At 45.8% G+C, this 15,610-nt stretch overlaps 1 protein-coding gene across 6 annotated transcripts in view; it reads left to right on the forward strand.

Annotated features, from left to right (window-relative positions):
• Nucleotides 1-15,610, forward strand: part of LOC138300140 (zinc finger protein interacting with ribonucleoprotein K-like) — an 81,969-nt gene that overhangs the window by 37,719 nt on the left and 28,640 nt on the right. For 2 of the 6 annotated variants that reach the window (XM_069239077.1, XM_069239078.1), the window contains 2 exons: nt 463-549; nt 6,113-7,186. In XM_069239077.1, coding sequence (XP_069095178.1) covers nt 463-549; nt 6,113-6,867 — 842 coding nt within the window. In that variant the 3' untranslated portion in view covers nt 6,868-7,186. Of the gene's footprint in view, nt 1-462; nt 550-6,112; nt 7,187-15,610 lie in introns of those variants that run through there. The other 4 variants (XM_069239082.1, XM_069239083.1, XM_069239079.1 and 1 more) reach the window with 3 other exon arrangements.

The raw sequence follows: 15,610 nt of genomic DNA on the forward strand, positions 1-15,610 counted from the left end.
TATCAGTGAGTCTCTGCTAAAACTACTACAGAACAACATCTGTTTCTGTCCCTCTACTGCTCAAACTAATATCAGGAAACAAAAACTAGTTCAGGTCTGGGGTATAATCGTCCTCAATTTTTAACGTGGCTTCACTGTCCATGATTTTGCCAAGACAAACCAATGCTACACAATGCCCCCATACAACCTCAAGGATATCTTTAAGTTTTCAAATCTCTTACGCCTCTGAGAAAAGGGGAACATTTAATTGGTTAATTGTTCACATACTAGCATTCCAGGCACTCTCTGTTTTAAGAATAGGACGTTTAGCAACCTGCTTCAGAAGCTGGTGAAGAATGGAATAAGTGCTGTAATTCTTGAGCACGTTACTCCTGCCATAAGCAAAAAAAGGATATTATACTTAGGCAAAGGTGAGTTTCAAATACAACCAAAGTTGCTAAACAATATGATTTTGTCCTACAGGAATTAATGTGTTTGATGTTGATTCCGAAATAAGTGATGTTGATCACGTTGCTGCAGATGGAAGAGAAGGCACTAATCTCAGCTCAGGTACATTACAAATGTTTCAGGTGCATTATAATTGTTTCATGTACAGGTACATTATAAATGTTTCAGGAACACTACAAATGTTTCTTTATTGTTTCATTGATAAGACTGACCAGTGTTTTAATGTCCATCACCACTTTTCATTCTCTAAGTCACAGAGTACCCTATTGAGAAACTATATAGTCCATTGCCTGCACTTGTACAGAGTTCAAACAATACATACTACACTACAATTTACTCTGATTAATCCCTTTTCTGTCCCTCTCTCGCGTACTCTTTTTGTACACAGCATACATGCTGATGCACTATCAATCAATCAAGAATTTTTTTTTATAGAGCGCGCTACTCACCCTTGAGGGTCTCAAGGCGCTGGGGAGGGGTTAAGGTGGGGGGGGGGGGCAGGGAGGGTCACTGTTCAAACAACCATGTCTTGAGGTTCTTTCTGAAGAGCAGGATGTCTTTGGTTTTGCGGAGGTTGGTGGGGAGGGAGTTCCAGGTTTTGGGGGCGAGGTAGGAGAAGGATCTGTCTCCTGTGGTGGTGCGTTGGATGCGGGGGACTGTGGCTGGGGCGAGGTCGGCTGACCGGAGGTTACAGGTGGGAGTGTGTAAGTTCACTCTGTCGTTGAGGTAGGTTGGGCCGGTGTTGTGGAGGGATGTGCGTGGATGAGGATCTTGAATGTGATTCTCTTGTCTATGGGGAGCCAGTGAAGGGATTTGAGGTGTGCTGAGATTCGTTCGTGGCGGGGGAGGCCAAGAACGAGTCGTGCAGCTGTGTTCTGGATTCTCTGGAGTTTGCGTTTGAGTTTGAGTGTGGTGCCGGCGTAGAGGGCGTTACCGTAGTCTAGTCTGCTGCTGATGAGTGCATGGGTGACTGTCTTCCTGGTCTCTGGGGGAATCCATTTGAAGGATTTTTTTAGAGGGCGGAGTGTGTGAAAGCAGGAGGTGGTTAGAGCATTGATTTGCTGTGTCATGGAGAGGGAGGGGTCCAGGATGATGCCTAGGTTGCGTGCGTGCGTGGTTTGCGGGGTGGGTGCGGGGACTAGGGCGGTGGGCCACCAGGAGTCATCCCATATGGTTTTGTTGGGGCCGAAGATGATGATCTCAGTTTTGTTGGAGTTAAGCTTGAGGTGGTTATTTGACATCCAGTTGGCGGTATCGAGAAGAGCAGCGTGTAGGTTGGTTATGGCGGTGGTGGGGTTGTGGGTGAGGGAGAGGGTGAGTTGGGTGTCATCTGCGTAGGAGAGGATAATGATTCTGTGTGATCGGAGGATGTTGGCTAGGGGGATCATGTAAATGTTGAACAGAGTGGGGCTGAGGGATGACCCTTGGGGGACTCCTCAGATGATCTTGGTAGCAGTGGAGTGGAAAGGAGGAAGGCGGACTCTCTGGGTCCGGTCGGTGAGGAAGGAGGCAAGCCAGTCTAAGGCTTTGTGGCGATTTCCTATGTTGTGGAGGCGTGTGCGGAGTGTGTGGTGGCAGACAGTGTCAAAGGCTGCGGAGAGGTCTAGGAGGATGAGGGCAACGGTCTTGCCTTTGTCGATTTTGGTCCTGATGTCGTCAGTGCATGCGATGAGGGCGGTTTCCGTGCTGTGGTTCTTGCGGAAACCGGATTGTGAGGGGTCAAGAGTGTTGTTTTCTTCGAGGAAGTGGGATAGGCGGGCGTTGACTAGTTTCTCAGCAACCTTGGCGGGGAAAGGGAGAAGGGAGATGGGGCGATAGTTGGAGAGGGTCTCTGGGTCGGCTTTTTTTTTTTTTTTTTAGGAGAGCAGTGTTTTCTGCATGCTTCCAGGGGTCTGGGTAGGTGGCGGAGTCGAAAGAGGTGTTGATTATGTCGCGGAGTATGGGGGCGATGGTTGGGCTGGCTTTGTTGTAGATGGGATGTGGACAGGGGTCGGAGGGGGATCCGGAGTGGATGGAGTTCATGTTTTTTTTGGTTTCTTCATGTGTGGTGGGGGCCCAGGTGGTGAGTGTGCTGGGGGACATGAGTGGGGGTTGGGTTGGGTGAGTGAGGGGTGTTTGTGGTGGGTGTGTGTGGTATGAAGCTGTTGTGGATCTCCAGGATTTTGGGGTGGAAGTAGTTAGAGAGGGCATCACATAGGGGCTGTGTGTGTGAGGGGTCTATGCTGCTGGCTTTGTGTTTGGCTAGTTCATTTATGATGGTGAAGAGTTCTTTGCTGTTTTGAGAGTTGTTGTCAAGGCGTGTCTTGTAGTGATCTCTTTTGGTGGTGCGTATGAGTTGGTGATGGGTGCGAATGGTGGCTTTGAGGGTGGAGAAGTTGGTTGTAGAGGGTTCTTGTCGCCATATTTTCTCCACTTGGCGGCATTTGCGCTTAGAGTCTTGGAGTTCAGGGGTAAACCATGGGGCGTTCTTGATGTTGCGGGTGGCAATGTGTTTTCTGAGGGGGGCTAGTGTGTCTGCACAGGTAGTGATCCATTTTGAGAGGTTGTGTGCTCCTGCACAGAGTGTAATATGCTAGTTTTTAACATGGTTGAGTGCAGGAAGGGCCAGTGACTCACAAGAGGTGAAACCTCGAGTGGTTGTGACCCCACCTCCAACACTCCACACTCAACAATTGCAAAAAATAGCATATTACACTCTGCACATCTGCCTGAATAGTGTTTATGCAAATGTATTTATTTCACATGTATTTGTTTTAAAAAAACAGGTGCAAGGGGTTAAGTTTGTGCACTGGGGTAACATCACAGTAAACAGGCCTTATGACTACTAATGGAGTTGTTTACCTGTGCTAGGTCATTGTAGCATGAAACATTTTAAGCAATAAACAATGTTTTTCTCTTGTAAAATTCTCTGTACTTACCAGACCATGGGGTTAGATCATTGCACTATAGTGATAAATGTGTGGATGGGTTTCTATTAGTAAAGTTGTTTTAAATAAAATATATAATTGGTCCATATGTGTTTTATATAGTATATGTCCAGAGGTGTGGAGTGATATTGTTTACTGGTATTGAACGTGGTGAGGGACCATGACTTGTGAGAAGCAAAGTCTCAAGTTACAATGCTACTCCCTCTTCAAAAAGGGTAATAAATAGCATATTACTCTCTGCATAAATGGTTTATATCAATGTTGTTTTTTCAGGTTCCAATGTTAAAAACACAAGCATTTAAGCAACCCAGGACTATAATATCATTGCATAGGCCCTTAATATGAGCAGTGCATTTTAGGGGTTTGATTATTTAGAATCATGACACCTCACCTTTGACACCCACAGTAGGTTTTTATATTTGCTGTGTAGTAGGTGGAGACTGAATCTGTTTATTACTGGACTTGCTGCAAATAACATGTTTTATTCAGTCACGTTTATTTTCAGTTTCATTATATATACATATAGACTGCAGTTGCAGTACATAGCATATGTATGTGGACCACCAAAGGTGATCATAGTGACTGTGTAGCCCAAGATAGCAGTGACATCAACTAAAACACTTAAAGGTGCATGACATTGTATCATATCTTAAGTCAGTGTTGGGACTGAATACATCAAAGGAAGGTGCAGAGTGACAGGGCCTCTGCTTCTGCACAGCTTCAAAAACATACATATGTATGAAACCAACATATTAGCAGTTATCAGTGATGTTAGGAAACATGCTTTAAGGCGCTTATTATTGTCGCAATGCATTGCATCATTAATGCACCCAAAGCAGTAATGTCTCTTGATGAACATTGTATATCCGATTGTTACCTCATGTTATTAGCAATCTGGGAGTCTTGCGCCATTGCCCTTTATTTCAGTCACAGGATGTAGCAAGGACACCTATTTTATAGATGCATTGTGTAAAAGGGATTTTTCTTGTCTTAATGTGCACAATCACGTGCTTACCAAGTTCTTCTGAAAGATGGAGATTGTGCAAAGAATTTAGACTTGGGACCTATGTGCTGGCATTCTCTAGCTTGTCCCTGCTGCATGCCAATTAAAATTAGGTTTTATTGCCTATTTGGACAATGAACTACAAGTAGTACTGTTCCTGTTATGCATTTTTTGATGTTTGTTTTGTAGTTGCAGGGCGCAAAAGGGGCTGGGCGGCGCATGGAAGGGGGTAATAAACATTACATTATTTTTAAAAAACAAAAAAGACTTACCTGAACACAGCGTGTCGCTCTGCTCCTCTGCCTTGTTGTTGCAGGCACAGGCTACCAGCCAGCCCTGCGGCCATTCGTGACGCTGCTCAGAGCAGAGTTAGGATTGGCTGGGAGAACCCAGCCAGGGTGCTCCCAGGCAGACTGGGAGCCTGTGCATGCTCTCTCCAGCCGAGCAACTGTGTTGCTGGGATGGAGAGAGCCTACTGCGCATGTGTGTTTGGCCGGCCCGAGACGGCTGGCTAAACATACATGCACAGTGAGGGGGAGTGCTGTGCACTGCCCCTCACTGTTCGTCACTCCTGTGGCCCGCCTCTTAACTAGAAAACGATAATAAACTCAGTTTGTTATTGTTTTCTCGTAAAGGTTTTGCAGCTGCCACTGCTGGAGGGGAGCCGACACTCCTCTGTCCTAATGGAGGAGCCACCCCTGTTGTTTTGTCTGTGTTTGTGCCTTATGACCTGCAGATAATATAATATTTTTTTGTTTAATTTACATTGGTTTGAATTGTGTTGCTTGATACCTTATTCTACTTAGTTCTAATAAGTGTTTTGCAGCTCAAGTCTGTGAAGCACTTTTGTAATTTGTAGGAAGTCACTTTTCTGCAATGATCATAGTTCTGGTTTGGGTTTGGTCAAAGTAAACTCCAAGTCACTGCCAAACTGAACATCGTTTAAGAATTAGGAAACATAATCATATGATGAGTTGTGTAAAAAAAAAAAAAGTTTGATCGATGTGACTAGGGGTTGGGGACCTTAGCTGCTCATAGTAAAGATGAGTATGGTGGAATCTATTCATTTGCCCAGACAATCAGTGGCATAACAATAGTCCCCACGGTGCAGGGTGGCCCCCAAGCTCCAGGGGGCCCCCTCAGCAGCTCACAGTCATGCACCTGCGAACAGTGCACAGCCAGAGGGGTCCGTGGCCTTGGAGCTTCTGACTGAGTGTGTCAGCCAGGGGTCTCTATGTACCTTGCAGGGGCCTCCTGAAGACTATAATATGTGTATGTCTCTTTCAGACTTTGCAATTATACTGTCCATATTACAATCGTAGGAGATGCAGGGCTGAGGCATATTGGGTGTGATGACAGTTCAATTTAAGTGCAAAATATTTATTTTTCCTATAATCCTATCCCATTTGTCCTCATTTTTAGTTTGTTTCCCAGGTGATATGATAACCTGCCTAATGAGTGATATAGAGAGATTGCTTTGCCAGGCATTCTGTATTTTCAGTTGTCTGATTTACACTAATACTTGGTAATTTTATAATGTGATGCTTATCAACATGATCTCCAAAATTCTGCCAGGCTCTCTCTGTCTGGAGAGTAAAACCGCTCTTTTTTTTTTGTAACCATACAGAACATTATAATCCTGGTAATCCTAAAGGTTTGTTGGCTTAATTTACAGTTTCAGTCACAGTTGCATGTGTAAAAAGCTAATAACATATATTTTATTATGATTCAACAGATGGAAGCATGGACGTAAAAAAGAAAACTGGACATTTGGTCACATGTCATCTAAAGCCAACAGTAAGCAAATCTTCCACAGGAAAGGTCAAATCAAAGGAGGTCCACAGCTTTGCTGTGAGTGCACTAGCTATGGGCAAAGTCCAGCCAGTAAATGATCAAGAAACAAGAGATGAGCAAACAAAACATCAAACCGGTTTCTGTCAATTAGCCGATTCCATGGTATCTCAGAACCAACATAAATCAGCTAACTCCAGCGACAGTGAGAGGTCTATGAGAAATGTAAACATTATTCCATGTGAGTCAAAAGCACTGGAAGGTTGGAGAACGTATACAAGTCCTGCAAGTCAGAACGAGATCTACCTGAATGAAAGTCAAGTTGAACACCAGCATGCATATAAAGAAAAAGAAGCCAACACATATCTCGGGCATGAGGAGAACCTTTCTGCAATGTCTGAAAATCCATGTGAGAGAACACGCATGCGGGATCGACCGTATCATTGTACTACATGTGGGAAAAGTTTCCATCACAAGCAAGTGTTTATAAGACACCAAAAAATACATACTGGAGAGAGGCCTTATCAGTGTCCTATATGTGGAAAAAGCTTTAGACTAAAGGAGGTTCTTACTCAGCACCATAACATACATACAGGAGAGAAACCTTTTCAGTGTAATATTTGTGGCAAAAGCTTCAGTCGAAAAGGAACTCTTGTTAGACATCAGACAATACATTTGAAAGATGGGTTATCTTTTTAATCATTATCGACCTAGCCACCAACTGTAACACTCCAAATCTCATTGCTTATCAGGGTTCCACAGATCAGGAGGGGAAGGAAGTATCTTTGCAGGATTTATACACCTGCAAGCTGAACACTGTAGGCTCAAAACCATGCCTGCCAACATCAAACATATGCTTCAATGGTAGAACATACTGCAAATAATTACATAAACGTAAAAAGACATGGAACAGTACTTCCTCTGGATTGCAAGAATGGCGCCCACTGCAATGATGACTCATGCTGAGTGTGTTAAATGGTGCTAATTGCCAATCTTGCAATAATAGTCCTAAACAAAAGGAGAATGATTTGTCTTCCACCAGCATGCATGTATTGCCAACACGTTGAAGGGGAGGCGCCACACATTGAAAAAGTTATTATTTTTATTTATTTATTTATTTATTTATTTATTTGTACAGCCCAGATCTACCCTTTAGATTAGAAGGAGGGATAGGTGTAGCGATGTGGCATGACTGAGCTGTTTTGTGTAAGGAAAGGGAATGATGTAGCAACACAATGTTTATCGGCTGAATGGGCATGCTGCTGAATATTGAGTGTAGAGAGCTTTGAGAATGTGATGATGTTCAGACTGTTGGGGGGAGGGTGTGTGTGTGTGCTGAATGAAGCCTGTCAGCTGACAGGAGGATAAAGCCTAGACAGGAGCTATCCTGTAACCTAAGGGCCTAACATGAAATAAAGCAGTTACCTCCTATTGAGTTGCTCCATGCAATTGTGTGAATACCCTGCCCTCCAACTATAACCATCACTTTTTAACCTCTTAACATTAGATCAGGAGAGATTTCTCAGAGCTCAAAGGGACAGTTGCTCTATAGAGCCCACAGGATAATCTTTGACTGGTAGTCAAGGGAGAGTGTGGCGTGCATCCAAAACATGATCAAACTTAACTGAGGCCAATGCTGGTCACACAACCATGTTTTGAATTCCCTGCAGGTTTGCAATTTGGTAATCTGGGAGGTTGAGGTGGTGGATGTTTCCGTAGTCTAGGTGAGTCAGTACGATAACGTTTATTAGGAGAGTCCATCTCTTCTGAGGAAGAAATAGACAATGTTTTTTGTCTCCGTTTAAAAGAGAAAAGCACAGTATGCATGTTTTATGTATCTCACAATTCAGGGAAGGCTCAGTTTCAAACCAGAAGCCCACGTATTTTACTTTCTTGGCAGGGGCCAGAAGAGCACCAACGAAAGTAGGCTAGAAATGTTGGTTTCTTCCAGATGGAAGAGGTGCCCCCAGCCAGAAAACGTTTCATCTTGTATCTGTTCAGCTTGAGACAACGGGCTGCCTTCCGGCCCAGGACTGCAGGAAGGCAGTTCCGAATAGGTATAGAGTCTAAAATTGAGTTTAAGATTTAAGAAGACTTTTGTTGCCATCAGCATGTGACATTAACTGAAAGCCAAAGCTCTGGATCAGCTTCCCAGAGGATGGACATATATATATTAAAAAATAATTTTAGATAGAGCCGACCCTTGAGGCATAGGCACACCACATATTAAAGGTGACACTTGGACCAGGAAGGAGGAAGGTAGACAGATAGAGTCTGGATGAGAGAAAAAAAGAAAACGAACCCAGCGCTAACCTAGTAATGCCGATCCCTTTAAGTCGGTTGATGCGAATAGTGGTCTGTCAAAGACCTCAGATGGCATGCAGCAAAAGGCTAGCTGGGGTGAGCTGAGAGCAGTTAAATGAAGGGAGCCTAAAGCCAAGGGAAATCTCAGAGCTATAACCTGCTCTATAACGAAATTGTGTCCGATGAAAGGTTCTTCAGGTTTTTCAACAAGATTAAGAACATAGAAGTAAAATCTTTAATACTTAAAGAATGGACTAATTTGGATGAACCTACCAGAAAGCACAAGATGCCTGGCTGCGAAAGACCTATTGTGAGCTTACCCAAATTTTACAGTGAGCTTTAAGCGTACCCTTTGATTACCATTAGTTGGCCTTATAGTCATTCGTGTGCTTGCTTCTTGTTCAATGGCTTTCTTACTCTTCTTTTGTTAGTCCAATCCCTTCAGCATACCCTCTTTACCATCCTTTTGATGGATGTCTTGTATCATTCCAAGGCTGATATCAGGAAACTAATTTTATTTTTTGTTCCTGTACTCTTTGGGAGTGCATGCGTTTTCAAACGTACAGTGGCCAAAAGAAGTTTTCTTGATTGTATTTATTTACCCATTTTAGGAAAACCTGCAACATGCTATTGCCCCTTTACCTTCTGCTTCTGTGTACGTATCGAGGTGCATAGAGCAAACTGAATTAATGTTTCCCCGTCAAAGCGATGGATGTTCATTGTTGGGTAACAGTTTGGATCAGAGGTCGAAGTGGGCAGAGGAATGGAGAACGACATTCCCAAGCTTGATCTATTTGATCAAAGCAGTTCCTCCTACTCTTTTTTTTTTTTTTTTTTTTTTTTTTTTTTAAACAACTGTTCCTGAATGGTTGATTTACCGCAGGTTAAAAGGGGAGGAGGATCTCATTTACTGTGAGGTAAGTGAAAGGAGAGGAAGCTAAAGAAGAAACAAGCCTTCTTCTTAGGGTGAGTGCTACTTGAAAGAGATATAGATGTGTGCAATTGGTTAACTGCCAAACCTGAAGGCTAACTGAGTGCCAGTATAGATTGTAATTGATTGACAGAATCTGGAATATGTCCTTTAAAATAAATCATATAAAAAGGTATGGACTATCTAAAATCAGCACATGACTTTGAAAGTGCTGGAAATAGTTAAGCAAAGTATTTTTGCAACCTATCTTATTCTGTGTGTAATACATGTTTAAAACAAATGACTTACTTTGTTCACTGCGCTTTTTGCTACAGGTGTGGACCTCTCATCACTCTAAATACACACCACTATTACATAGGGCACTGAACAAGATTCAGATTAGTGACAGTCCAGGTACACCCACAGCTATCTGAAGTGATCACTTTAACTAACCGAACTGTCCTACCAGAAAAATGCCTTTCCCACAAATGAATTTGAGTTTTATTGTTCAGTTGAGGTGTGTGCATTATATTTTACGCGCAGCTACCTATAAGTCAAAGGCCAATAAAATATTTACAAAATATTTTGTTCTTTTAGCCACTTCTGTGATCCTGCCCCCACACTTGCTGGCCACGTCCCCTTTGTACTCAGGATCACAGTTCCCATTCTTTTTTTTATGCTGATTTGCAGTTATAATGCTAAACATAAACTCATACACCTACACAAAGCAGGGGAATGGGGAATTAAATCAGGTTTGTGGGCTGTGCTGTATAGAGTTAAAGAAACTGTGGGAGTTTTTTCAAAGGAATTTATACAGGCTGGAGGGATTAAATGTAACAACAAGTAGCACTGGCTGAGGATGTTTAAGTGTACTGAGGAAAGAATGGTTGTCATGCATTATTGGACAATATTTGAGATGGAAAGTGGGCATAGTCGTCAATAGCATGAGGTGAATCATTGAGCCCCTATGTCCTGTTAAACCTATGTGAAGCCATGTGCTACAGCGTCTCTCATTTCTTTCTCAGCATTCCTTCCCCTGTTTAAATACTTTGCTCTAGTTGACTTTAGAGCTTGTTCTACAGGAATGTATATCAACACCATAATCCACTGAAGGTAAAAGACGTCAAATATGCAAGAGCCATGTATGACAATTCATTTATTGCATTATAAAATTACACAAAGCAACGGCTACAATATCTTCTTGCATCACACTATATAAATAGAGAACAAACTTAAAGACTTCAGTTTGTTGAACCATTGCCTCTAATTTGATATCATTTTTTGACTTTTCAATAGCACAAGCTTCTTGCTGATTTCTCTACAATACAAACTCAAATATGTCATGGCTTAATATATTTAATACAAACAAAATACAAATTGACAGAACAAAATGCAGTATAATAAAATGATGGGGCACAACCTTTACTACGGACAGAGAACAAGCATGATAAATCCTTAGTGAACAAGGATTTTCAAAGCTAATAGTTTTAGCCCTGGGGAGCAGGCACTATAGTTATTTGTATTGCAAGAATATGCCAGAAAAAGAAAAAAGAAAAGAAAGCCTGTTGCTGTGGAGACACTACAACAACATTCCTGCAATAGAACAGTATGGGTGCTTATTATCAGGTAGGTGTACTATATAGAAACCCTTTTTAATTTTGATATGTGAAACAAGGAAATCTGATTCTTATTTGTTCAATTAATGTAACCAGAAGACAAATACATTGTTTAAGCACACAATGCTGACTTTAAAAGAAATACATTAAAAAATGTTAAAGAATTGAAAACAGCATTGGTAAGGCCTTGACCCACTAGCACTGGCACTCTACAGTACTTTTTAAGAGGATGTGCACATTTAATTAGGATAAATGCCATCACTCACAGTGCAAGTGGCACAATGACTGAAGTGGGCTAACAGATGATGTGTGCACCACAGATTTGTTTTTCTACCTTGCCAGTGCCCCTGGGCAGGAAAAATATACAATGTAAGGCCCACCATAGGTAGGAGACTAAAAAGGCTTCTGGCACAGTGTTCTGACATTCTAGCAGTCCTGTCACAGCATAGGTTTCTGAAAGTGTAACTGAGATACAGAGTTGAAAACCTAAGTGTTTCCCAGATTTCTAAAGACAAAGGAACCATGGGATTGGCAAGACTGGAGCACTGCTGATTTACTCCAGGGCACCCCCACTTCGGCAACGTCAATTTTTTTCTCCATTAGAGTGTAATGTTCACGAGTTTATCATTTGCAGCCTTAAATCACAATGGCCCTCATTACAACATTGGTGGTAAAAGCCGCTTACCACTGTGCAGAAGACCGCCAACACACCACCGCGGCAGCGGAATTCCGCCACGGTCATTATGACCCACTGCTCGGAATCCGACAAAATTGAGATACCCACACAAGTCCGCCACACCAAAGGTCAGTGATAAACTGGCGAAAACAAAACCTCCACTGTCACGCCAACAGAAATACACCCTCACTATCTCGACCCACGAATCCATGCGGCGGTCTTTCAACTGCGGTATTCCATTGGCGGTACACACCGCTGCTCTCAAAATACACACACTATTACAAAACATAGCCACATTGGACAAATCAAAATACACACACCTGATACACATACACACACCACTCCCACACACCCAATACAATATAAAACACACACCCACATCACCCACAAACCCTTACGACCAAAATACTGAATACAACCAAGCATCCACAGGCACACAATACCATCACCCACGCATCTCACACAACACCACTAAATCTCACCCCACTTATCACAACACACACCACCCACACCACCCCATGACACTGCAAAGACACCCCAGGTTCTCTGAGGAGGAGCTCAGGGTCATGGTGGAGGAAATCGTCCGGGTAGAGCCACAGCTATTCGGATCACAGGTGCAGCACACCTACATAGCTAGGAAGATGGAGCTATGGCGAAGAATCGTGGACAGGGTCAACGCAGTGGGACAGCACCCAAGAAATAGGGATGACATCAGGAAGAGGTGGAACGAGCTACGGGGGAAGGTGCGTTCCGTGGTATCAAGACACCACCTTGCGGTTTAGCAGACTGGCGGCGGACCCCCACCTCCTCCCCCACAACTAACAACATGGGAGGAGGATTCTGCATCCTGAGGGCCTCGCAGGAGTAGATGGAGGAATGGACTCTGGTAAGGCAATGCTTTACTACTATATCCCCCATCCTACCTGCATGCCATCACATACCCCCACCCTCGCCCTCACCCCCATCACTCCAACTCCTCACAAATGTCCCAATATCACAAACCACACATCCCAACACCAAGCCCTGCATGCAACAACAAAGCATGGACATCCATCACCAAAGCATGGCCACTGCACATACCCATACACCCCCCTAAACCACCATCAAACAAGGTCCCACACAGGAATGCAAGCACTGGGGTACACGGTCACCCACCCATTGCACACCATGGCACACACAGATGCAATAAACATCCTTTTATACCCCTGCAGGACCCCTACCCAACGTCACCGGACAGGAGGGTCCACACCACCAACAGAAGAGGCCCACAGTGATGACAGCAGCTCTGTCCAACTGGATCTAGATGACCAGCCCGGCCCATCTGGGACCTCGGGACAGTCGGTTCCCCTCACACAGTCACAGGCACCACAGAGCTTCCCCCCCTCCCCTCTGGAAACACCAGCACAGCACTCACCCAGCGGGCCCATACCTCTGTCCCCAGGACACGTCAATCAGCAGTGTGTCCACCACTAGAGGGAACCCAGGCTAACCCACCACCCCAACAACACCAGGGACCTGGCGGCAGTGGCAGTGGGCACACCGTTCAGGGGACAGAGGCACACGAACATAGGGGAACTGGGAGGGCTGCTGTGCGACGGGGAGGACAGGCCCTGGGAACCCACTCTCCACAAGGCCCTCTCTAACATCATTGGAGCCTACCACCATTCCCAGGAGACGATGGCAACGGTACTGGCCAAGTTTCAGGAGACCCAGCGGCTGCAGGAGGAACAGTATTTGGGCTTCAGGGAGGAACTCAGATCCATCAATTCCACCCTGGGCACCATCGTAGGGGTGCTGAAGGAATTCCTCAACACCAGGAGGGACACTGTGGCACAACAATGGGCCCCTGACACTAGCCTGGACAATGAACTGCCCACCACCTCCGCCGGCGCTAGTGGACAGGAGGCACCGCCACAGGACCACCACACCAGCATCCCACCCCCTGCAGATAGAGAACCCCTGTGCAAACGGTCCCTGAGATCCAGGACAAAGACAGAGAATGATGCCAAGACCCCCGCCAAGAAATGAGACCGCCTTGAAAGTCACCCTTTTGTCCCACCTTGTCACCCTGTCCATCCTCAAACTGCTCCAGCTCCACTTCCTATTCCCATTTGGGCAATGCACCTGTGAGACTAATAGACTGGACTCTGCCATGGACATTCCTCCACCATCACCCCTCACCATTTTACAGCACCCTCCAATATTGAGCACTTAAATAAACACCCTAAAGCACAAAACCATCTGGAGTCTGTCTGTGATTTCGAAATAGTGTATTAGCAATTACAGTGACAAAATGCTCTTTCAATTGTAATGTCAACATACCTATGTCACACAGCTCTACTCCATGAGGAAACAAAGCAGATGTCACACAGTGGGAACCACATCTGTGAAATCTTGGGGGGTGGATGGGGTCCTCCCCCAGTACACGCTACTCTACGGTCCTCCAGACAAACAGGTAAGTACACTGGGAGCATGCTGTATGGGCTATGCCTGTGTGGAGTGGGGTGGATGAAAGATGGGGGGGGGAGAATGAGGCGTGCATGAAACGACGGTGAGTGCATGTGCCACATGGCAAGGGTAGGATAGGGGGCCAATGACTGTGACGGTGCAGTTGGTAATAACTTTTCTTTTTCCCCTGTACAATTCATCTAGGTCAGCGCCCACCAGAAGAAGGACATCTGGCGTGCCATCGCCAAGGACGTCCGGACCCTGGGGGTCTATCACAGACGGAGCACCCACTGCTGTAAGAGATGGGAGGACATTCGCCGCTGGAGCAAGAAGACGGCGGAGGCCCAGCTGGGGATGGCTTCCCAACGTGGGAGGGGTGCCCGTCGCACCATGACCCCCCTGATGTTCAGGATCCTGGCGGTGGCGTACCCGGAGTTGGATGGGCGCTTGAGGGCATCACAGCAGCAACAAGGGGGTGAGTACACGCTCATTCTGCTGATTCAGCGCGCAGTGGAGGTGTCTGGGTGGGGGAGGTGGGCTGTGGGTTTCCCTAGGCCAGGGCGAGTGTGCTAGTTAGGTCCCCTTCTTCTGGCAGACCCTGTGACACCCCACCCCACCTGTGTATAGTGCCAACTACACCTAGTCAGGCTCCTGTGACATCCATGTGTGCAGATGCCGGCCATAGCCTTGTAGGCCATGTCCCAGGGATTGAAGAGTGGACCCCAAGTGCGCGGCGTAGTGCAGGGGGCTTCTGTGTCTTTTGTGTCCGCCAATGGTAGCGGAAATGCATGCACTCAACATGTCTTTCTTCTGTCGTCCCACCCCCTTTTTGTGCTCTCCCTTTTCTTGTGTGCATTAGCATCATCAGGCGGAGGAGCAGTGGCTCCGGAGCAGGAGGGAGCTGCATCCCACATGGCCCTGGAGGGCGACACTACAGAGTCATAATTCACCAGTGGGACAGAGGGCGATGGGAGCTCCACGGCGGGGACAGGAGCTGACACCAGTGAAACGGACTCGTCCTCTGTGGTGGCGGCCACATCTGTGCCCCCTGCATCTACAGGTACAGCCGTCACCCCCCTTACCAGCACCGCCATCCCAGCAGCCCCTCAGCCTTTGCCCCGTGCCAGCTCACCCAGGAGGGTGGGCATCACCTTCGCTCCAGGCACCTCAGGCCTTGCCCCAGTCACCCCTGCTGCCCTCAGGGAGGAGGCCATTGACCTCCTCAGGTCCCTCACTGTTGGGCAGTCTACCATTTTGAATGCCATCCAGGGTATAGAGAGGCAGTTGCAACAAACCAGTGCATTCCTGGAGGGCATTCATTCTGATCAGGCAGCCCTTCAGTGAGCTTTTCAGACTCTAGCCTCAGCACTGATGGCAGCCATTGTCCCTGTCTCTAGCATCCCCCCTCCAACTTCCTCCACCCAGACCCACACCCCTGTACCTCAGCCTACCCCAAGCACACCTTCAAACCAGCATGCACACACCTCA

This window comes from Pleurodeles waltl, chromosome 6, assembly GCF_031143425.1.
Source record: "Pleurodeles waltl isolate 20211129_DDA chromosome 6, aPleWal1.hap1.20221129, whole genome shotgun sequence".
NCBI classification, from domain to species: domain Eukaryota; kingdom Metazoa; phylum Chordata; class Amphibia; order Caudata; family Salamandridae; genus Pleurodeles; species Pleurodeles waltl.